Here is a 24,985-nt window from a genome sequence, read left to right on the forward strand (position 1 = left end):
CTGATCTAAATGATGCGCAGCACAAGGCTGATCTAAATGCAATGCCTTTTAATGGATCAGCACCTAAGGCCATTATTTTTACTAACCGTAAGACTGATACATAAAACGGTAGAATACGTCCCAGACAGAACTGTTTTTCAAGGATCACCCAGGTTATTGTTTATGAGGGTCAATGAAAAATGGGTGCCAGACTGAAGTAAATGAGCTGTGAGGAAAGGAGAATATTGGACCGCATTTATCAAAACTAGTGCATTCTGTACTATGTGCAGAATGTACCAGAATCATTAAAACTGGTGCACAGTCTGCATTAATCTGTCGCCCCCTGCACTGCTCTGGAAATGTGCACCATTTTTTTGGTGCACTTTGTTCATGCTGCAGAATTGTGGCGCATGTCAGTAATAAATGTGCCGCAAAATCTGACTATGCACTAACATGACCCTTTATGTGCAGGTAGCCTAAGGAGAGACCATCAATATTCAGAACTCAACCCATTTAAACTTTGTGTATGGTTTCATTTAGTGTACATTAGGGCTACTTTTATACTTCCCAATTACAGTGCAAATGGCTTTTCTAAATGGGCACAGATCCACCTTCATTTAGCATTTTTCTGTGTAAACAAAAACAACCATCTCTACTGATTGAAGATGTGAAAAAGGAGAAGCAATTATTTTAAATGAAGTGTATTTCCCCATTTGCGCATTAATGACTGAATATTGGACTGTGTAAATAACAGAAAATGGGTTTTCTACACATCATTTTTATAATCTTTCATCATCTATATTTAAACACAGCTTTCAAATTAAGAAGCAATCTCAGATGAGCTTTGCAGTCAAGCAGAATGACTTCACAAATAAATATCAAACCATATTTGCACATAATAAAGAATTGTGACAAGAGAAACAAAGTGCCATTTGAAGGCAATTTAGCTTAATTATTTTTTTAATTGGTTTCCTCTGTAATTTTAGTAAAACTGTATTTCCAGTTCTTGAAATAATCATGCAAGTGATCAAGCTCTAGCTCCATTTTTTTCAGTACTTGATATTCAGCATTTTATGATTGTACAAGGATCATTACACACTGCAAGCATGAAGATTATTATTTAACTGAAAATATGAAGAGAAAGCAGACAGAAATCTTCATCACTTACCTCCCAGTAGTATCGTAGCTGACTCAACCATTCAAAATCATTTTCATCACTGACTTGTTTTTTAACAAGAGCAGCAAGAACATCCCTTGCATGGACATCCAGGACCACAAGCGCCCCAAGTGTCACCCGATTCTGTTTTGATAATGTTCCACGTACAAGGGCTACAATATCATCAATTTGTTGGTTGTTCTGTTCCAGGTAATCTTCAAGCGCCTAATAAGATATGTTACAACATCTTGATTTCCAATGGAAAGTCATTATAATAGTAATATGAAAGTTACTGTTGCTATAGACACCATGAACTGAACAAAGAAAATTGCCCTTATGTATTGCCTTATAGTGGCTTTGTACTAAGACTTGTCTATTTTAAGCTATTTTCTTTATGTTTCGATTATACTTAGAGGACAAGTTAAAGGACTTGTGCAATGTCAAAGATGATGATCTGCAAGCATCATGTCTGCTGTATGCATACAAGTAAGAGGGTAAGAGGACAAAGATTCAGTCAAGCATGTAATTCCTTACTTCAGATCACAGACCTATCTATGCTCATAACTCGAAGAGGCAGCCTGAACTATATAATGTACACGCAGGATGTAAAATAAGATCAATAATCAGGAAAATTCTGTTGTACATACCTTTTGACCTTTCCTTATGGATAACTGAACATCATTTGTCCAGAAGCACTGCGATACACACAAGACAGTTTGTCCAGGCCATTCCCTCACCCAGTCAATACGTTTTGTTTTGGGATAGGCTTCTATAGCTTCGCCAATCACCTTAAAAAACAAATACATTTCATACAAATGTAATGCCATCAACTATCTGCAGTATTTATATTTTAACCCCTTTTTTATTTTTACATTTCCATTTTTCTTTCCCCAACTTCAGAAAACTATAAAATTCTTTATTTTTCCATGCAAAGTGCTGTGTGAGGGCTTGTTTTCTGCATAACAAATTGAAATTCATGGTGACTATTTAATATTCCATGCTGTTCTTCATTTTGCCATCTTCTGGCGCTAATAACTATTTCATACTTCGTTGTACAGAGCTGTGGGTTGTGTAATTTTTTGTGAATGTTGATGACTTTTTCAATGCTACCATTATTAGTACAGTACACCTTTATGATCACTTTTTATAGAAATTTTTATAAATGGCAAAAATGTGGCACTTTCGACTTTTTCCGTTACTGGGCTAAACACCGGGAATAACCGGACATTTTGGGACACGGCGATAGCTAACATGTTTATGATTTTTACTATTAATTTATATTTATATCAGTTCTAGGGAAAGGGAGTTGATTAGAATTTTTAGGTTTTTATTAACTTAATTTTTTTAAAACTTTTTAAAAAATGTTTTACTTTAACCCTAGGTTGTATTATTGATCCTACCATATACTGCCATACTACTATGGATTTTGCACATCATCTATTGAAGTATGCAAATCGCACATTGCAATGTATAGCCTACAACATGATAGCTAGGGTCTTTGGCCCAAGACTGTCATAGCAATGGATCGCTGCTCCCCGATGACGTCACGGGGAGCAAGATCTTTAATGCCGGCATCCCGCAATCCGTGTTAGCACCGATCGCGGGTGTTACCAGTAAGTGTTTGCTGCAATATGCCTAGGGTGAGAAATGTAGCCGCTACACATTAACTAAATGCCCAGCAACCTACCATCATTATTAAAATGTCCAAAGCAGGCCCCTTCAAAAACTCACAGCCCCCAATAGTAATATCCCCTGCCCAGCCCACATTCTAACGTCCTCTGCCAAGGCCCCATAGTAATGTCCCCATCACAGCCCCCTAGTAATGTCCCCTGCCAAGCCCCCATAGTAATGTCCCCTGCCAAGCCCCCATAGTAATGTCCCCTGCCAAGCTCCCATAGTAATGTCCTCTGCCCAGCCCCCATAGTAATATCTTCTGCCCAGCCCCTATAGTAATGTCCCCTGACAAACCCCCATAGTAATGTTCCCTGCCCAACCCCCATAGTAGCATCCTCTGCACTATCCCTATAGTAATGTCCTCTCCCCAACCCCCATAGTATCATAGTAATGTTCCCTGGCTAGCCCCTATAGTAATGTACCTTGCCCAGCACCCATAGTAATGTCCCCTGCACAGCCCCCATATGATTCCTCTTTAACCTGCAGCTTCCAGGCAGACGGGCAGAGGCACTGGCAGTGCACATAGAAATGCCTCTGGCCGTCTCCTCCGAAGCTGCGGGGTGAAGTATTTATTCAGTGCGGCTGTGCAATAGAACCTAGAAGCCAAAATATCTACATACAAACACCACAGACACTTAGCACATCTTGTAGCATATTTTTAAATGTTAGTTTTCTGCATAAGGAAGCCAAAAAAAAGTAAAATACATACAAAGCCAGTGATTGACTGGGGGTCTTTACTGTAAGTCTCCTAATGAGTCACTTCTTCCATATGTTGTGGAGAGAATACATGTAGTAGTAAAGACCCTTTAACAGTTGTCTACACAGTGGGTATAATTTCCCCCAACTCACTGACAAGACCCAAATATACTTGATAATGGAATAGGTAGGGTTAAAGAAGTCATACCTTATGAACAGACTGAATCATTGCCGTCTCAAGCTCCACTAGCCACTTTTCAACTTGGCCCCTGGCTTTTGATGTCGAAATTGTATTGACAAGTTGTACTACCTCTCCTTCACTGCTGTTCATATGGGTAATGTCTAAAACATCTGTGAATTCTACTTTTGCTATACCTTCAAAGCATTTCTTTAGATGTGGCTGTACCCTGGAACAATGTAAATTCACATATATTAAACAAATAAAACTAGTAACAGATACAGACAAAACAGGAATTAAAGTTTGCTCAACCTAAAATTGTCTAGTTATTTATGGTATGAAAAAAACCACAAATATTTATTTTTTACTGGACTATTGATTTTTCACATAAACTGTTTCTGCCTGTAATTTCCTTCAAACACTCTTTAGTAAAATACTGAATACTTCTCTACTATTTGCTGAATCTACTAGTTCCACATTAGTTATAACAATACAATTGGACCTGATCTTTATAACTCTGTTGGATGGATTATATAAAACATACCTGGTTGGATCTTTTGTTTCTGATAAAATTTCAAGGAGTTCATCATTAGACAAAAAGAAAAACCGAGGGAAAAATAGTCGTTTCTTTTCCAGGTAATCATTAAGTCCCTTTAAAATGAGCTCCAAAAACTCATTTGACTTTTTAAATTTTTCAAGCATCTTTTCAATCATAACAACAGAAAGGACATGCTTATCCTGTGGAAAGACACGGAAAAGTTTGCTATAGTTAAATAGAAGAACACATTTTATAAGACCATAACACAATTATTATTCCATTTACTGATGAAATACATATAAAAAATATATATACTTGTTATTGCTTGTTATTAAAAAAATATTTCTCTATATACCCTACAGGGTAAATGCATCCTATTACTGGCACCCAGCTGTCATTACACTGCGTGCTCCGATGAGGTCACGGAGGACACCGACCACCATTTAAAGCAGAGCTGTTAGGTGCCACAGTCAAACCCAAATTAACAGGTTAACTGCTGTGATCAGTGTCAGTACTAACAGCGGCAATTCTCGGTGGTTATCAGCCTGTGTAATGCACCCCACCATGACCAGCCAACGTTAATATTTTAATTGTAGAGTGGAAGTGAATTCCAAGGTGGAGGCATTACTCAGTGTGGGCTATAGGGGCATTACTTTCTGTGGGGACATTAGTTGTTGTAGGCCCTGTGGTGATTACAAGTGATAGGTCATTAGTGGCTGTGGGGACATTACTAACTTTGGAGGAATTACTGGCTGTGGGCCATGGATGCGTAGCTGGCTGTGGGAGCAGTACTTGCTGTGTAGACTTTAAATAGTATTTAGTATGTGTAATATTAGGTGGAGGGCTGCTTACAATGGAGCCACAATCGGAGAGCATTATTTTTGTGCGGTACAGTGAGAAGGAATTAGTGGGGGGCACAGTGTGCTTGGCATTATCACATAACAGGCCACATTAGTGAACATTGTTAGGTGGGTGGCTCAGTGAAGAAGCATTATTAAGTGTAAGGGCAAAAAGGGAGAGGTTTATGTAAAGTATGGGGACATACTGTACATTGTATGTGTGGGGCTGTAATTGGCAAGTTTAATAAAAAAATATGGGGGCCACAATAAGAGTTGCGTTATAGTGTGAGCACAATGTACTGTGTGTATACCAGAATATAAAGAATTATGCTGTGAGGGGCCATAACTGGGTCATTACAAAGTGTGGAAGCCAAAATCAGGACAGCATACTGTGTTGGTCCTCATTTTCGGCATGAAACACATTAAGGGGCATTTTATAGTATAGGGCCTAGAATGGGGTGGGGGATTACAACAGTTTATACTAGGTGTGGTAAAAAATATGAAAATAGCAATTAGCAGTTATCTCCAGTCCTTTAATTACCATCACCTTTAGTCATAGCCATAAACTGAGCCCTTTTGTAGTGTAAATGTTAATTATTCTTTAGAGCCCAGACAGGATTTGCCAGGAAGGAAAGCTTGTGTGGTGCCTGACAACCTTGGGTGGTCCATGTTTGTCAAAGACTTTGGGGAAGCATGTTTGTACAGAGAGAGTGAGCATTGCCACCTCTTCCAGGCACATCTCCTGAGCAATGGATTAAAATATGGAATGGTTTTTTGGGCTTGGGCATAACCCATATAAGTCCTTATAAGTCCTCATTTACAAGGGAGGATTCAGGGGTTTTGGTGTCTCTGTTTCTATTTAGTGAATCCAGGGGACCCCTTGGTATGTTTTGGAAAACCTATCGTCACTGGAATGCTGTCCAAATCATCTTTGCTGGGTTTCTCAGTCAAATGAATTCTAACTATTCCATAGTAAGGTTGTTTTGTTTCTTTTTATCCCATTTAATGTTCAGAACTGTTTGTATGTATTGTATGTTTGTATGTATATAGTGTCTAATCTTTTTTTTTATCATTAATTAGTTTTTATTGAACAAATTTTCATACAGTGTGTAACATTTACATTTGCAAGTTGTCAAAAAAGGATGCACATTGAGGTTAGATGTACATGGTCAAAACACAGAGAACTAAAAAGAGCATCCCATCTTCTCTCATGTGAGAAGAGACTGTGTAACAGGAATCAAAGTTTCTACCAAGAACTGAGCAACGTATGTATTGCCCAGGTCGTATAGTGTTGCTGGTTGCTCAGTAGGAAAAGGACATAAAGTCAACTTAAAACAACATTTCTTTTTAGTGTTATGCTGGTTTTTGAAGTTTTATACAAACTTAACAAACAAGGCAGGTTGTGGGGGGGGGGGGGGAGGAAAGGAGTGGGGGGAAAGGGATTTGGTGGGGGGTGCAAGACTGTCAGGCTCAGTATGTCCAGGAACTAGGGAGAGCTCATATCTCAATGGTAAAGGCGGGAGAGCGGTGAAAGTCGAGCCATGGCCCCCAGGTCCGGAGATATTTCTCTACAGTGGAATATGACTCAGCCATGAGTTCCTCCATTCTCTGGAGTGATAGCATTTCTTGTAGGAGGTCCATAGCTGAAGGAATCCTCATAGTTTTCCAGAGCCTGGGGATCAGTGCCCAAGCCGATAAGAGGAAAAAACTCAGAAGGGAACGCCTGGCAGTAGGAGTCGACAAAGGTAGGAGTAAGTGTGCCGGATCGTTGTATAGCACAATACCCGTAATTTTGAGATCAGCCTAATAACCATTTGCCAAAAGGGCTGAAGTATTGGGCACTCCCACCAAATATGTACCATTGTGCCAGGTGCCTGCCTACATCGCCAACATTCTGTTGGGCAGGAGTGGTGGATTGCATGGAGTCTAGCAGGGAGCCAATACCATCTCGAAATGATCTTATAGTCAGTTTCCTGGGCTTTGTTAGAGATGGAGAGTTTGTGGCATAGTTCAAGATATTTATCCCAATCCCCTGGGCTATAGGTTGTGTTCTAATCTTTTTATTTCAAAGACTTCATTCTTTAGGTTGGTCACTAGGATACCCCATTTTTATAGGTTTTATAATACATACATTTACAAAATTTAAAACCTGTACAAAAAAAATTCTTCATTTTGCCATCTTCTGGAACTAATAACCTTGTTTGCGGAGCTGTGGGCAGTGTCATTTCTTGTGACTTTTCATGATGTTTTCAATGCTACCATTTTTAGGACCTTACGATCACTTTTTACAGAATTTTTTTAATTTTTTCAAAATGGCTTAAAAGTGGTATTTTCGACTTTGGGTTCTATTTTCCATTACGGGGTTAAATGACGTTATTATATTTTGATAGATCGGACATTTTAGGACGTGGTGATACATAACATGTTTATAATTTTTACTGTTTATATTTTTATGAGTTTTAGGGAAAGGGGCGATTTGAATATTTTTACTATTTTTCAGACACCCTAGTACTTCAACCCTAGGTTGTCTAATTGATCCATATACTGCCATATTATTGCATGGCAGTATATGGGGTTTTACCACATCATTCATTACATGAATAGGTTAAAACTAGACAGCCTTCGGTCTTCATAAGACTGTCATGGCAACCGATCAAATCCAAGATAGAGGAGCCCACGCGCCAGGATGCATTAACAGGGTAAACAACTGCAGTCGGCATGTGACACAATAGTATGTTACATGTCGGTAAGGGGTTAATAAGAGATTTACATTACCAGGTTCTTATAGCATAGCATATTTAGTTATTACATGTTCTGTGTGGATGAGGTGCCTATGGCCTTCTTAGTTTAAGTAATTTGTGGGTGTTGGTAGATTGTTGTGGGGTGCTGACACTGCTTTGGAGCAGATTTAATGTAAATACACCATCTTGCGTAGGTAGGTGGGGGTAAATTGCAAGGCTCCCTAGTGTGAGTGTAACCCGTGATCGAACACAAAATTGGGGGTTCATCACGCTAGGAGTAATTATTTGGGTGGTGCTGATATTTTCAGTTCTTTGTGTAGCACTATTGCAGTAACTAAGGGCACAGTGTTAGAGGTAGCAACCGGAAAAAACTGTTAGGGGACGAAGATGTGGTGGACAATGGGACAGTGAAGGACATTAGATGTTGGTGTTGGTGTTGGTGGACAACGTGTGGTTGTACTCCACAAGAACGACGTGTGGTTGTAAGAGGGGACATTGTGATTGCCTGCCTAATCAACTAGATCATCTTCAACATCTTCAACATCTAACCTTCAACACTAGATGTAATAGCTTGGGATTTCGACTGTGTTTTCTGTAGCTGTATATGATAAGTACATTTGTTTTTACTGCAGGCACATGTGTACATAGTTTTTTATATCCCTAGCATCCTTCCTGGACCGATATAGCACTGGTTAACGTAACTAAATTATTTAATTAACTCACAAAAATGGCCCTTATTACGTAAAACTATTGACTGTATTATCACATATTATAAACTATTTAAGACAGTCATGTTAACCAGTGCTACACCTGTATCTTCACTAGAAAAAGGTTCTGCTGTCTGTAGTAGCTGAATGTCTGTGGCGGGTGCTGTAAGGTGGGGCTGGGGTGCACATATGGATTAACAGTGCCCTTAGATAAAGAAAAAATGTCCTTTCACATCATTCACCTCAGCCCTGTCAAGCTACCACACTTGCGGACAGCTCTTCGGTAAAGACAGGACTAATACCAGGAGACAGTTTATTCCCGAAACGCCCTGTGCTACTGTATAGCATTTTATTGCGTTTTATTGATTTCCAATTAATTTCCTCCTGTTCTCAATCGAATTATCTGTGAATAAATCACTTGGTGCGTGCGTGCCGTCTCCATCTTTCCAACACTCCAGCACCCTAAGCATGAGGCAAAAAGACATAGGCTGCACCACTGAACATTATCCTATATGTGCCGACACTAGAGTTGTGCCCAACTACACTAGATGTGTAGATTACATATCACTATTTGATAATTCTTCTATACTTTATCACCCTATGGGCACTTTTTGTTTTCCCAGTACTTTTGGTATTTCCCTTTACTAAAAACGAACTAGGGGGTCATTTATCATTTTTTGATGAATACCAACTGTCCAGCCACGATATACAAATATAAAGCCTGCCAAACAGCAAATACGTATTATCTACCTACATGCAGACCCTATAAAAGGTGAAAACAAATCAACACAAAATGTATCAAAAATTATAAATTTTATTTGTAATTCAAGAAAAAAACATATATATGATCACCATGACATAAAAACAACCAATAAAAACAGTCCCTGGTGGACACAAAGTCCATCGCTAATCCTGATACAATAATAACAAGCTTGTTTACAGATAGGTATCGCCTAAACTGGGATCTGACCATTTACGGCCATTGTTGTATACTGGGTATTTTTGTTTGTATTAATAATTAAATTGTACGACTTTATTTAATTACACACTTAGCAATTTTTTCTCATATTTATGCAGTTTAAATCATACATATGATAACAAGCAGTGTCACTCTGGCGGGTTCTGTGCACTACACAATGTTCTTATTGTATCAGGATTTGTGATGTACTTTGTATACACCAGGGACTGTTTTTATGGGTTGTTTTTTGTCATGGTGATCATATATATGTTATTTTTGTGAATTACTAATAAAATGTATAATTTTTGATAAATTTTGTGTTGATTTGTTTCAACCTTTTATAGGGTCTGCGTGTAGGTAGATAATGTATCATTTGTTTTCTGGCAGCTTTCACAAAGTTGAATGGGGAATTTAACATTTTTAATTAAATTGAAAAAAAAAAAACATACACAACAAAAGCCTAATTCATGAAGTAGGAAAAGCCACTTTTGATAAATCTGCTAGGCAGCAGAACTACTATCAGTAAATAAACTGGTGCCAGTTGCATGGTTGTTAAGTTTTTGGAATGCAGGAAATTTTAAAAAAGGAAACAAAAAAGCTAAAGCTGGCTAAAGGGTGTTAAAAATGTACAAAAACAACCAATAAGTTGACACCAATATAAATTTTGTGAATATCAAATATTAACATAACTGACTTTGCAATAAAACTGCATTTACCGCGCAAACAAATAACCTGGATTAAAAAGGATTTTTGTGGGCAAAAATATTGAGGACCAATTAAGGAGAGTACTCAATGGGTCCTAGGTCCTCAATATCTCATGCGTGAGACTGCAACCTCTGGCAGTTTCAGCTTACAAAATACATATTTTTTTTGCTTTCGGTATATATTGGAGGAAGCTTTATGTGCTGCTTTACTAAAGGGACCATTTTCACATAAAAACTGTTTTATGTATTCCACTTTTGAAAATAAAATCTTGTCATTACCCAGCATTGCTTTTTTCCTATATTTTAGAAAACAGGAAATACACATTTTTAAGTAGCAATTATTCATAATTACCCTGACAGGTTAGGCGCTTGAAAGATCACATTTGCATTACCTTTCATCCCAAAATGCTAAGAGCTAGCCCAAATTATCATGAAAATAGAGGATAGAGCAAGTTTATTTTTGTTGATCAGTATGGAAGGAATCTCTGTTTTGATGTTTAGATTCTTTTTTTTTGGGTGTGTTTTTAAACAAATTCCTTTTTATCAATTTCACAGCGCCATCTTGTGGATATTTTCATTAGGAGATGGAAGTACATGAAATCGGTAGATGAGGGAAATGTAATCATACGATGGGTTTTTATTACAAATCAAACAGATAAATGATTTTAGTAAAGTATGTAGTAAATATAATTGTATATAATTATTATTATTATAAGATTATAACCTGTTCATAGCTCAGAAATTTTCAAATTCAAATTTCTTCACTACTTCTTTATCTAACAGTATGTAGAAAGTGTGACATTGGTCGGAGACAGATTGCACCCTTACCACACCTCTAAATACCTTTAGTATAAAGTTACCTACTTACCAACAATACTAGCTTCATCAAGTCTCTCCATGTCTTATCCACAGTTGAGAAGCGCCTTCCTTCTTCTGGCATCTGGGCCATTATATCTGGAGAACTGAATATGGGTTCCAAGTATAACCATGTTGCCTGAACTTTTAGCCACTCATCCAGTATTTCTTGCAAAAGCAATAGTTTTCCTTCCCATTCTCTGTAAAGGAAACAACTGCAAGTTGAAGCATTTGCAATGCAATATACAGATTTCAGATTCTCTTGGCACCACATAACATCATCACAAAGCTTATTGATGTACCTTTTTCAGTATTGTCTTAAAGGAGTTGGCCACTTCTTTACTTAAGTTACCCATGTGCCTTTACTGCCTTGTGGATAATCCCTAAATGTTCATCAAGTGATTAAGCAGTCCTGCTACGTACTTTTGTACTGCATACAGACTGTCCATGCTTTTTTCTCTACATCTCTGAGAACTACTGAATAGGTGGGGCTGCAGCAGTACAGTTTGACTCCCTCCCCGATCTCAGTGTTAGATCTCATGCACACGTCCAGATTTTCCTCTTTCAGTTTTTCCGGTCCTATACTACAAATACCGACCGTAAGACACTGGTATGCAACTGCATGTGATCCGTATATACTCCAAAAAACAGCTATAGCAAACCCCTGCCTGTTTCCTCCCACCTGCAGGAAACCATCTGCAAATACGGGTCACCTACAGCATGAACAGGTCCAGATATGGAAAAGAATAGGACAAGTTGTTATTTTTTGTGGACCATACGCCACGGAGAGATATGGGACTCATTTAGTGAGCCGTATTTTACACTGAAGTTTATGGGGTCGTGTTCAAGCTGTCGTATTTTCAGTTTGGACAATGCCCAAACATCTGGACATGTGTATGAGGCCTTAGTATGGACAGACAGTGAGAACAGGGAGAGGAGGAAAAGACACAGGTACATATACATGCAGGGGCAAGTCTAACAGAAGATATTTATTGAAAAGAGGCCAACGCCTTTAAACTTAAAGGACATCTACTACACATTAATGGGTGGTAGACTATCACCAAATGCATGCTTGTTACCTTAGTGGGGATGGGGGAGTCCTGCTGCCATGTTCTGGGGTGTCTGCTACCCCAAAATATAGACTTTTAATCTTCATGCAAATGAGCCAGAGGCGCTCACCTCTCCTCTGGCCAAGCACCTCCTGGCTCTGTCGAAAGATAATTTATGCACGCCCCCTCACTGATATTTCCCCACGTCGCTGGCCGCAAGCGCTGCAGACAGCCGGTACCACCCGAGGTCCTCCTTCTGTGGCGCAAAGTCGCAATGAAGTTCCATGTGTGTCTCTGGCCCAGCCGCACTTCTCTCCGGCAAGCTGCGCAAGGTAAGCAGACAGCCGGGTGAAAAATAGGGTGAAAGCACCTCCTGGCTCCGATGAAAGATAACTTATGCACGCTCCCTCACTGATATTTACCCACGTTGCCGGCTGCAAGAGCTGCAGAAAGCCGGTGACGTGGGGAAATATCAATGAGGGGGCTTGCATAGATTATCTTTCGACGGAGCCAGGAGGCGCTTGGCCAGCGGAGAGGTGAGCGCCTCCGGCTCATTTGCATAAAGTTTAAAGGTCAATATTTTGGGGTAGCAGACAGCCCGGAACGTGGCAGCAGGACTCCTTCATCACCCCAAGGTGCATTTGGTGACAGTCTACCACCCCTTAATGTGTGTGTCCTTTAATATAAATAATTATGGAAATCTGAAACCTATTCAAGTGAATGGGAAATTTACAGCCTGGCCACTTATCCTAATAATAGATAATCAATATCAAAACCCTGTCAAGTCACTTTAAACAGAGAAAAGATGCAGGTTATTTTTCTCCAAATTAGTTTGGCCCTTTGTTAAAGGGATTGTCCAGGAATGCTACATTTTTTATATATGGATGGGGGAATCTGTGCATTTGTAAACAGAGGCCTGGTGGCGACATCCCCTGAAACAGCCTATAGGAGCACAAAGAAAGGTGAGTATAAGTTCCATATTATTTTTAAATATTTAACACTGTATGGCAAGAATATTTATCTCTCTATGGCAGTACTATTTGTCATTTTATGGTGTTCATATTATCACAGCATGGTGGTAATATTAATTACCGTATGGTGGTCATAATTAATATTTCCACCATACAATGGATATTACTGCCATACAGTGATTAATATTACCCTCATACTGTGATTACTTCCATATAGTGCTAAACATGTACATATATCAAACTGATTTGCACCCAAAACAATATACATATACTGTAAAAAGAAATACAGCACACTCTACATACAAACACATATATATATATATATATATATATATATATATATATATATATATATATATATATACAAACACAGCTGCAGAGCACACAATAAACACACTTCATATGTATATCCATCTATGCTGGACACTTACATGTTATGACTGCATCATAGTATGCACAGGCTCAGAAGACTTCTCTGCTCACCTCCTTCCCATTCCTCTGTCTGACATTTTGTGTCAGATGGATGGGGGAGGAGAGGCAGCTCCTGTGCCGCTTCTTCTGTCTGTTATGCTACAGACAGAAGAGTGGATGCTCCAGTTCTCCCTCTTGCAGCACTGTCAGGTAAGACAACCCCTGACCCTGCTAACATGGGCCCTAATATGAGGCAGGGACGTAACTAAGAGGTTCATGGAGCCCTGGCATCTGGGGTATTGGGTGCGCATATACTGGATGTGTGTGTGTGTATGCTGTATGTATGCATATATACGCTGGTGGGTATACACTATATACACTTATGCTGTATGTGTGTATATGGTGCGTATATACGGTATATATAAAAGTATGTAATGTATTACTCTCTGCTTTGCATTCATTTTGCCTGCACACAGAGGCCCGGTGAATCATTGGAGCTCCCTGCATGCAGCAAAATCTTTCCCTGGCCGGAGCTCCAGTGCTGAACCCAATCTGGAGAAAGTGTGTGATAGGTTCGCCACCGCTGCACTAGGGAAAGATTTATTGTTAGGCAGGATCTCCAGTTTTTTTTAGAGTGACTCAGAATTTTGTCATAGTGGATTTATAGCATCTCATGGTGGCTTAGAAAGCTTGATAAATGTATCATGTGAGGTGTTACTGTATGCAGTAGACACTTACTTTTTGGTTCAAAAGTCAAACAAACATCACAAATTTGCCACAACTTTTGCTATGCCGAAGTGGCTAGATTGGATATGTGCCTAAAATTGCTAGTTTTTTAAAAATTGCACTTAATGAATCTCTCTACATCTGGATTAACTTGATATAAATTGTCTAGAGTGAAAAGCAGAGGGGGATTTAAAAAGTTGCAAAAACTTTGCAAATTTCTAATGAATCAGTTGTGAGATGCTTGAAGACAAAAACTAACATACATCCCCACATTATTCTTTACCTGATTTCGTTTTCAAAAGCCTTAATAAATGGAGACCCTCTCATGGTTTGTGTTTTGACAATGTGATCATCTAGCAGCATCTGTATATCATCCACAGATGATAAAATATAGGTCCCAGTTTCCCGATATGGAAGCAAAGTGAACTCCATTTGATCCCACTCAGAAATCATTTTCTCCATTGCTTTTTCAAGCGAGTATTCCTTGCTTGCACTTTCACTGATGCCTTCAAATTTGTCCAGATAGGGCTGCAGGTTCATGTCCAAAAACTTATTAACACAGGTGTCTTCTTGAGGTTTAATTGGATAGCCAACAACAGCAGACATTGCCTCCCAATGCCTGTCACGTAATCCTGGGTTACACACCACCTGTATAAGGGGTATGATTTCTTTGAACTCTTCTACTTTCTGCTTGATTTTTAGGGTCAGAGAATGAGCATTTGGAGAGTTGGTAAATGTTCTTTCAAGTTTATACAGCAATCTCCAGTAATTTCCCACATCTTGCTCCACAACATCAGGATTTACTGTAGTATAAGGACCTTCCATCCAATTTTTATATTTTGTGTTAAACTCCACTGTAATTTCATAGAGTTTGAGATATGGATTAAGAGAGTCTTGAATTTTTTTCCTTTGTGGATACTGTGAAGCTGCCCAGCCAAATGCTTCTTCCTCCAAGTTAAGCTGATCAATCTGAAATGTAACAAATCAAAGCAAAGTTGAAACCAATAATGGTAAAGTATACCAGGCACATAAAAACTTCACAGCATTGGCTTTAAGAAGGTTTTCCAAGTGTGTAGCTAAGCCATCATTTGCTACCCGGCTTCAGTGCTACATACTGCAGAAGCAGAGCAAAGAGGAAAGCTGCTGCGGGAAACGGGGAGAGGTGAGGATCTGTATTTATTTATTTTTTTTATTAAGCAGCGACAAGCATAGGAGGTGCTGGCCACAATATTAGGGGGAGCAGCTTGGGATATATAATTAAGTGGAAGCTACTGGGAGGGCATAACAAGAGGTGCGGCTGATAGGAGGCACACAATAAGAGGTGGAGCTGATGGGAGGTGCACAATAGAAGGGGGCTTTAATATGAAAGGCATGGGTGCACTATATCAGAGGGGTTACAATGTGAGGGGGAGCTGCTGGGGGACACAATAAGTGGGAAAAACACAGACATATATTATACACAAACAGTATACATATTTAGATTTTTTCTTTCTTACTACTCCACTGTAATAAAATGTTAGATTTTTGTTATACTTAAACAGGCTTCATTATAAGTGTTTCACTTCTTTCACTTTTTTTAAACTCTTTTGAAAACCCTTTAGCAAAAACCCTTCATATATATTCAATACAATATGTCCAACACTTTGACGAGTACAGTATTCTTTCTCTGAGTTTATGTCCTATTAATATTTAACATGTTGACTTGTACAAATTATGATTCAAAGAACCAGAAATAAACAGCCTGACATCTGTCACACTATAAATATAAAAGGTGCGCAACTGCAGGAAACCAAGCTAATTATAATCCGTAAGATAACTTGCAGACAATAAATATATCTATGGGGAAATTATGTTGGTTATAAATGACCAAAGTGTAATTTCAAAGAGTAATAATTTAGAATGAACAAGTTAATTGCATGAACAAAAATACAATAAAATGTTGCTTTGAAAACATAAAAAGATTGGGTACCCATTAATAATTCAAAACAATACTAACCTTTTCAATGGCTTGTTCCAATTTGGAATTTAGAGCTTGTGCTTTTTTTAGGTATTTGTTCACCTCTTGAATATCACCATATGCTTCAAATTCTTCCACCTGCTTGCCATAGTTTTGTAATTCTTCGATAAACCTCTCACAACGCAACTGTAGAATAATTATATTTTTAGTGAAGAATAGCTAATTCTCAACTACAAAGCAAGCAAAGCTCAAAAGAATACCATTACCATAATGTCATACATTTTGCAATAATTTTATGTAACAACACAGAACACCACAAAAGATAGCAAATATTTGTAGTCTATATAATAAAAGTGACATGTATTGATTAACTGTGATTGATTGATTAAATGTGCTGAAAAACCCTAACTCGGCTTTTCTTGACTCCTAACTGGAGTCAAGAAAAAAAACTAAAAGTGTACTCACCTTCCCCCCCCCCCCCCCCGGCAGGCCCTCTTCAATCCATCGCAACTCCGGCATCGGCTCCGTGTTCCCGCACAGCTCTTCGCAGGCATCATGACGTCTGCCGCTCAGTGACATCATAGTGTGTGCCGATGCCGGCACACACATTAGAATGTCAGTTTGCGGGAACACGGAGCCGATGCGGAGTTGGGATGGATTGAAGAGGACCTGTCGGGGGGGGCTCGGAAGGTGAGTACACTTTTTGTTTTTTGGGGACAGGGCTGCAGGCTATATACTAGAGGGGGCTGGCAGGCTATATACTATTGGGGGCTGGCAGGCTATATACTACAGGGGCTGGCAGGCTATATACTACAGGGGCTGAAAGGCGATATACTACAAGGGCTGGCTGGCTATATACTACAAGGGCTTGCTGGCTATATACTACAGGGGCTGAAAGGCTATATACTACTGGGGGCTGGAAGGCTATATACTACTGGGGGCTGGCAGGCTATATACTACTGGAGGCTGATAGGCTATATACTACAGGGTGCTGGCAGGCTATATACTACAGGGTATGGCTGGCTATATAGTACAGGGGCTGGCAGGCTATAAAGTACAGGGGCTGGCAGGCTATATTCTGTAGAGGCTGGCAGGCTATATTCTGTAGGGGCTGGCAGGCCATATACTGGGGGGGAGGGGCTGGCAGGCTATATACTATGGGTGTTGGCAAGCTATATACTGGGGGGCAGGGACTGGCAGGCTATATACTGGGGGGCAGGGGCTGGCAGGCTATATACTGGAAGGCTGTGACCAATGCATTTCCCACCCTCAGCTTATACTGGAGTATGCTTATACTCGGGCCGGCTTATAGTTGAGTGTATACAGTATACAGTATAAAGTATATATATTACTGCTGACCCTTAGTCCTTCTTGATACTGTTCAGTCTTTTCCTTTATGATCTTTCTGTGCTCCTCAAAAACGTCTCCCATTCGACCATGCCACTGAAAGGTACTATTGTTCGAGCGAATATCTGCAGGTGACAAAGTTACATAGTCCACAAGAAACATGAGACGATTTTTGGCTTCTACCAGCTTCATCTCCAAATCTGTCATCTCCTGAGCTTCAACTTTCTCAATGTATGCCTGCAGAAGAAAAAAAACAACTACATCATAGATCCAGGTGAAAACTGGATTGTTTAAACTAGATTTTAACCTGGATGTCACTTCAAATATGGTCATGCATTAGTTATTCTGAAGCCAGATTGTAGTGTTTTAAATGCATCTATGAGTGTATACAGGGCCGCTATCATGGGGGGGTCCAGTGTTCAAGGGCCCGCCCGTTTTTCTATCAAAAGAGGGGGGGGGATACAAATCTGTTCCAGCTACCTCTCCCCGATACCGCGGCTCTGTCTTCTGTTCTTCCGGCCGGGGCGCATCAGTATGAAGCGGCTGTGTCGCAGCTGCGTGATGCCATATTCTATGCAGCGCGCAGGCCCTTACACGACATCCCACTGCCGCGACACCACCGGGGGCGTCTGGCAGGACATTTCATTAAAGGGGGAATCTGGCTCATCATTTCATTAAAGGGGGCGTCTGGCTGGACATTTCATTAAAGGGGGCGTCTGGCTGGACATTTCATTAAAGGGGGCGTCTGGCTGGACATTTCATTAAAGGGGGCGTCTGGGGTGGATATTTCATTAAAGGGGGCATCTGGGGTGGACATTTCATTAAAGGGGGCATCTGGGGTGGACATTTCATTAAAGGGGGCATCTGGGGTGGACATTTCATTAAAGGGGGGCATCTGCTTCACCAGCAGCAGCAGGAGCTCCATGTCGCACAACTGGTTGCAACAGAGTACTGGAACCGGAACTGGGAGCCAAGAGCACCAGTTACAACTTCACCGGAGCATCTGAAATACAAGTGATCACATCCAGTGCCTTACCGCAAGTCTGGAGGAACACTGCACCAAGGCTCCAGCGGTAGCCAGCACCAGGAAGCTTCAGCGCCAGTATTTGGCAAAAGTGGGGCTATGGGCAGTGTCTCCTCTGCCAAATACAGCACACCACTATTTCACCACAACATCATTAGCACTGCACCAGCACATTGTTCTCCAATGCTGATCTCCAATTCATATATGAATACATTCTGCAAAAATATGTGTTCTTTGTCGCTAAAAACAGCAGCCTAGGCACACATACCTTTAACTCCATGAGTTCTTGGGTATTCGGAGGAGTGCTGAGAGCTTTTTCTGCAATTTTTTCAAATTCACCACACAATCTGTAAATATATATTATATTGCTTATGTCAAAAAGGGACATTATACTACACAGTGCTTCACATAAAACATATAGCTTTTCTTACTCAATGAATTAAGCCACATCTACAAGTTCCATTAAAAATCTACATAATATGAACTTTTTCAAAGGGAGACCCTTAAATTTACAAGAAGCTCCACAAGATTACAATAGGTCAAACGCTCCTGTATATATATATATATACTGTATATACTCGTGTATAAGCCGAGTTTTTCAGCACAAAAAATTTGCTGAAAAACATCCCCTCGGCTTATACACGAGTCACAAAATAAGTAAAAAATACTTTAAAAGTAATAAACTCATATACTCACCCTCCGGTGGCCCCGATGCGCAGCGCTGCTCCCCCGCGGGTCCTCTTCTGGCTTCCGCGCCGTCTTCTTTCTTCTGTCATCACGCTTTCTTCTGTACATCACGCTGGGCGCCGCCATTGCTCTCTCCCGGGCGCCGCTGCTGACGTCATACTAGGCGCCGCCCGGGAGAGAGCAATGGCCGCGCCCAGCATGATGTACAGAAGACGGCGCGGAAGCCAGAAGACGAGCGGCGCGGACATCGGGGGAGCAGCGCTGCAGATCGGGGCCACCGGAGGGTGAGTATATAAGTTTATTATTTTTTTTAATGCTGGGCAGTGCTGTATACTACAGGGGGCAGGCTGGGCAGTGCTGTATACTAGTGGGGGCAGGCTGGGCAGTGCTGTATACTACTGTGGGCAGGCTGGGCAGTGCTGTATACTACTGGGGGCAGGCTGGGCAGTGCTGTATACTACTGGGGGCAGGCTGGGCAGTGCTGTATACTACTGGGGGCAGGCTGGGCAGTGCTGTATACTACTGGGGGCAGGCTGGGCAGTGCTGTATACTACTGGGGGCAGGCTGGGGTGGCTGTATACTACTGGGGGCAGGCTGGGCAGTGCTGTATACTACTGGGGGAAGGCTGGGCAGTGCTGTATACTACTGGGGGCAGGCTGGGCAGTGCTGTATACTATTGGGGGCAGGCTGGGCAGTGCTGTAAACTACTGGGGGCAAGCTGGGCAGTGCTGTATACTACTGGGGGCAGGCCGGACAGTGCTGTATACTACTGGGGGCAAGCTGGGCAGTGCTGTATACTACTGGGGGCAGGCTGGGCTGTGCTGTATACTACTGGGGGCAGGCTGGGCTGTGCTGTATACTACTGTGGGCAAGCTGGGCAGTGCTGTATACTACTGGGGGCAGGCTGGGCAGTGCTGTATACTACTGGGGGCAGGCTGGGCAGTGCTGTATACTACTGGGGGCAGGCTGGGCAGTGCTGTATACTACTGGGGGCAGGCTGGGCAGTGCTGTATACTACTGGGGGAAGACTGGGCAGTGCTGTATACTACTGGGGGAAGACTGGGCAGTGCTGTATACTACTGGGGGCAGGCTGGGATGGCTGTATACTACTGGGGGCAGGCTGGGATGGCTGTATACTACAGGGGGCTGGCTGGCTATATACTGGGGGGGTCTGTGACCAATCCATTTCCTACCCTCGGCTTATACTTGAGTCAATAGGTTTTCCCAGTTTTGGTGGTAAAATTAGGGGTCTCTGCTTATACTTGGGTCGGCTTATACTCAAGTATACACAGTATATATATATACATACATATATATATGTGTATATATATATATATATATATATATATATATATATATATATATATATATATATATATATATATACAGGCAGTCCCCGGGTTACGTACAAGATAGGTTCTGTAGGTATGTTCTTACGTTGAATTTGTATGTAAGTCGGAACTGTATATTTTATAATTGTAACCCCAGCCAAAATTGTTTTTGGTGTCTCTCTGACAATTGGATTTTAAAAATGTTGGGTTGTTAAAAGAACCAGGATTAACAATAAAGCTTCATAACAGACACCTGTGATAACTGTTACAGCTGATTATTATAATCTCGGGCAAAATTAAATTAAATTACCAACATCCAGAAGTCTGTTTGTAACTGGGGTCGTCTGTAAGTCGGGTGTTCTTAAGTAGGGGACCGCCTGTATATATACTTTTTGTACAAGAGAGTAAAAAAAATGTACCTTACTGAACAACTTACTTTCTGTTGCTTTCCTGGTGATCTGTAAACATTTTCCCTATCAGTTTTCCACAAATAGATTCTGTTCTCTTGGACAATGCTCGGATTAATTCATCACAGTGGAGTTCAAACATTCCTAAACGGACAATCTGACAAAGTAGTAAAGTATGATTTACATGCCAATACAAATGCATATAAAAAACAACTGTATAAATAATGAATAAATAATTCATCTTCTGGAAAGATTGTACAAATCACAAATGAATCAAAATCTAAGGTTGGTGCTTGTGCATTGACTTAGCACACACCTGCAGAGGCAGCTTTTAATGGAAAAGTCTTCATAAGGCATCTTCCTACTTCCCAGACCATATAAAAACATAGTCATGAGTTAGCAGCTGGTCCCTTATAGAAGGTATATATACAACATACCTTTCTTGAATTATACTGAATTTCCTCCGTGAGTTTTTCATATTTCATGAACTCTCTCATAATTTCTTCAAATGTGTGTGTCTCAGCTAAAAACTGCTGAACATCCAATTCTGCCTGCTTGGTAATAATGAAGCTGTACTTATCATACAATTTCAAATGTTCCTTCGGCAAAAGGCTCTCCAGAGCTACAAATTCCTTGATTTTTTTCTTCTGTTCTTCCAAGATCTCTTCCGGAATAATTGGCTTTAAAGTTACATTTAGTTGATGATCCTGTTTTTTTTTACAGAAAAAAAATATATGTGATGATCTGGATTTGGTCACTTGGTAATAAAAGCGCCTAAACTTTTTATTGAATCTTGGAGCACTGCCATTTTTCGCATATCATTTTTTAACTCGTTGTCCTGCTGACCTTTTTTATTATTCTATTTTGTTATTATTCTTCCCTCCTTTCAAATGCTATGATTTTAGTTTGGAGTTTTCCATTTACATAGATGCATAAAAAGCTTCTTTTCTGCATAATAAATTGTTCCTTTGGATGGCACTATTTAACAGTGCATGCGTTGTACTGAGAAGTAGGAAACAAATTCCAAAAGCAGTGAAATTGACAGAACTTAGAAGTAACATTTTATTTCCGGCTCGGTTTTCACGGCTTTCCCCGTGTGCTCGAAATTGCATAGCCTTGTTATTCTTTGAATAAGTATGAACACTAATATAACAAATTTATGTATTTTTTATTATGTTTTAATACCTAATTTATAAAATAAAAAGAATTCAAAAAGAAATTCTGCGTCACCATATTCTTACACCAGTAATTTCATTCTCTGGTGGATGGAGATGGGTAATGTGACATTTATTCCAGGACAAGCTGACATTTTCATTGGGTGGTAAAATATCTTGATAGACCTGTATCCCCATGTGCCAAAATGACAGGTCTATCAAGATATTTTACCACCCAATGAAAATGTCAGCTTGTCCTGGAATAAATGTCACATTACCCATCTCCATCCACCAGAGAATGAAACACATAATGCTTATGTGTGTTTATTTATGTTTATCTGCAATCTGCAAACTGGTTAGCCGAACCAGTTCCCTACACTGTACTGAGGAGATGCAACCAAATTGAAACAGTGCTGTCTATAGTTGGGAATCTGTTACTTCTAGAATAGATATACTGGTTTGGTTTTTATCCTGAATCATGTCATTAGGCTTCCTGAAAGTCATGATTGATGTCAAGGGAACTGCCTTACAAGGTAGCAAAAAGAGGTGTGGTTCTCCATATTCCATCCCGGAAAACCTATTTGCATATTATTCTAGGGGAAGGGGATGCTTTGAACTTCAAATTTTTTTTTTTATAAAAAAAAATTTTTCCTAGGCCACTTAGGATGTTTGAACCCTGAGGATTCTGATCGCTCCTACAATATACTGGAGTACAACTGTATTTTCTCAGGCAAGTAACAGATGCAAATGTATTTAACAGATGAGGATCAAATTCTCAAATACTCACCCATTCAGAATATAGTTTTGTTTCGACTCTTGGAACTAGACTGACTGCTTTAACCATCACATCAAAAACATTTAACAGCACAATTTCATAATCATTAAAGTCAGGTTCAAATTTAATAGAAACATTGTCCAGAATGAGTCTTATTACAAAGCCTGGATGTTCATAGGCTCGAACTGAATTCTGGAAAAAAAAATAACATATTATTTATTTGTAATTGCTCCCCCCCCAAAAAAAAAGTTGATCAACAAATTATATGTACCCCAAACACTCAACCCACAAAAAAACAACCCCTGTTAAGGTTATATTGAGGTAATAGAGAGAGACACGTGGCTCCTGGTTATGTAGTGAGTGGAAGAGTCAACAATCTTGAAGGAGAGGGTGAAGGTAGAAAATAATGATGTGGTGGGCTGCAGCGTACCCTGTGGCACACAGGAGATCCTGTGATCCAAAGTATTGTAGAGAGAGAGACAATAATGTAAAAAAAAAACACAGGTTTGTATGTGCACGCTGCCCCTAAGTCTAAATAAGAAAGATGGGCTCTGGATAGTGACGAGTATTTTATTATTTTTCAGTCCGTTACTGAAAAATAATAAAATACTCGTCACTATCCAGAGCCCATCTTTCTTATTTAGACTTAGGAGCAGCGCGCACATACAAACCTGTGTTTTTTCTTGACATTATTGTCTCTCTCTCTACAAGGTTATATTGACAGAGCATTTAAAATGTTTTGGGCTTTTGGAGGTTAAGCAAAATACACCAAAAAGCCAGGTAAAGTCAATTCCTGGTTGCTCCACTAGGGATCCAAAACAATAGCACAAATGTGGATACCACCTAAAACATAACCTTTAATCAATCTAGATAAAATGAAGTACATAAAGAACCCTCACAAGCATATACAATAATATTTATGCAGCAAACGACTTTTGCCTCTGGTTTGGGATTACAGACTGGTTATGGGCTAACCAGTATCAATACAAACCGGGCCAGAAAAAAATTATTATTGTTGACTCAATGGGGGTCATTTACTAAGGGCCCGATTTGCGTTTTCCCGACGTGTTACCCGAATATTTCTGATTTGCGCCGATTTCCCCTGAATTGCCCCGGGATTTTGGCGCGCGCGATCGGATTGTGGCGCATTGGCGCTGGCATGCACGCGGCGGAAATCGGGGGGCGTGGCCGAACGAAAACCTGACGGATTCGGAAAAACCGCCACATTTAAAACAAAAAATGTGTTGCGGAGCTTGCACTTACCTTCACTCAGCCCGGCCCGGTGTATTCCAGCGCGTTCCGGGGAACTTCAGTGCAGCAGCGCCACCTGGTGGACATCGGAGGAACTGCCTTAATAAATCCCGGCCGGACCCGAATCCAGCACAGAGAACGCGCCGCTGGATCGCGAATGGACCGGGTAAGTAAATCTGCCCCAATGTGACACAATAACAGACAATATTAACGCGAGTCTCGTGTAATGAATCCTGATTAACCCTATGATGTAAGACATACAATAGTGTCCGCTAAATGCCTCAATTCAGGAGTGACAATCCTGAATGATTGCCCCCAACCGGAACTTGTCCCTAAGACAGTGCACCCATTTAGGGACAGGTTCTGGTCAATCATTTAGGATTTAGGGTATTCTTCACGTCATATGGTTAATCGGGATTCATTAATCAATGCCATCACCTCCCTATTGAACTATCCGGTATATCTACCTATAAACCCTGTCTCTTTGCCTGTCTCCTATTGGTCACTTTTTGTCTCTTTTCACTTTGCCTTCTTAAGCGAACACTGCATTTGGTATCTCTGACATGTCTACAGAGGATTTTTTCTACCAAAATTGGGCATTTTCTATCATTGTGTCACATTGAGTAGCTAATAATATTTTTTTTGGCCTGGCTTGTATTCATACTGGTTAGCCCATAACCAGTCTTTAATCCCAGATCAGAGGCAAAAGTTGTTTGCTGGGCTACATACAAATTATTTTATATGCTTGTGAGGGTTCTTTATGTCCTTCATTATCTAGAGTGATTAAAGGTTATGTTTTAAGTAATAGCTCCACATTTGTACTATTCTTTTGGGAGGTAAGGTTACAAAAAAACAAAAATGCATGGCGCA

General features: G+C 40.3%; 1 protein-coding gene across 1 annotated transcript in view; it reads right to left on the bottom strand.

The window, feature by feature from the left end:
* DNAH7 (dynein axonemal heavy chain 7) overlaps positions 1-24,985 on the bottom strand; it is a 185,016-nt gene that overhangs the window by 127,071 nt on the left and 32,960 nt on the right. Inside the window, exons 11-22 of the mRNA XM_072120857.1 lie at positions 22,877-23,056; positions 21,373-21,642; positions 20,965-21,092; positions 18,779-18,857; positions 17,499-17,723; positions 16,179-16,325; positions 14,466-15,151; positions 11,039-11,225; positions 4,228-4,421; positions 3,714-3,912; positions 1,783-1,923; positions 1,148-1,360 (exon numbers count right to left, since the gene is read on the bottom strand). Coding sequence (XP_071976958.1) covers positions 1,148-1,360; positions 1,783-1,923; positions 3,714-3,912; positions 4,228-4,421; positions 11,039-11,225; positions 14,466-15,151; positions 16,179-16,325; positions 17,499-17,723; positions 18,779-18,857; positions 20,965-21,092; positions 21,373-21,642; positions 22,877-23,056 — 2,649 coding nt within the window. The remainder of the gene's footprint in view (positions 1-1,147; positions 1,361-1,782; positions 1,924-3,713; positions 3,913-4,227; positions 4,422-11,038; positions 11,226-14,465; positions 15,152-16,178; positions 16,326-17,498; positions 17,724-18,778; positions 18,858-20,964; positions 21,093-21,372; positions 21,643-22,876; positions 23,057-24,985) is intronic.

The sequence above is a fragment of the Engystomops pustulosus genome, chromosome 8 (genome assembly GCF_040894005.1).
Source record: "Engystomops pustulosus chromosome 8, aEngPut4.maternal, whole genome shotgun sequence".
NCBI lineage: Eukaryota > Metazoa > Chordata > Amphibia > Anura > Leptodactylidae > Engystomops > Engystomops pustulosus.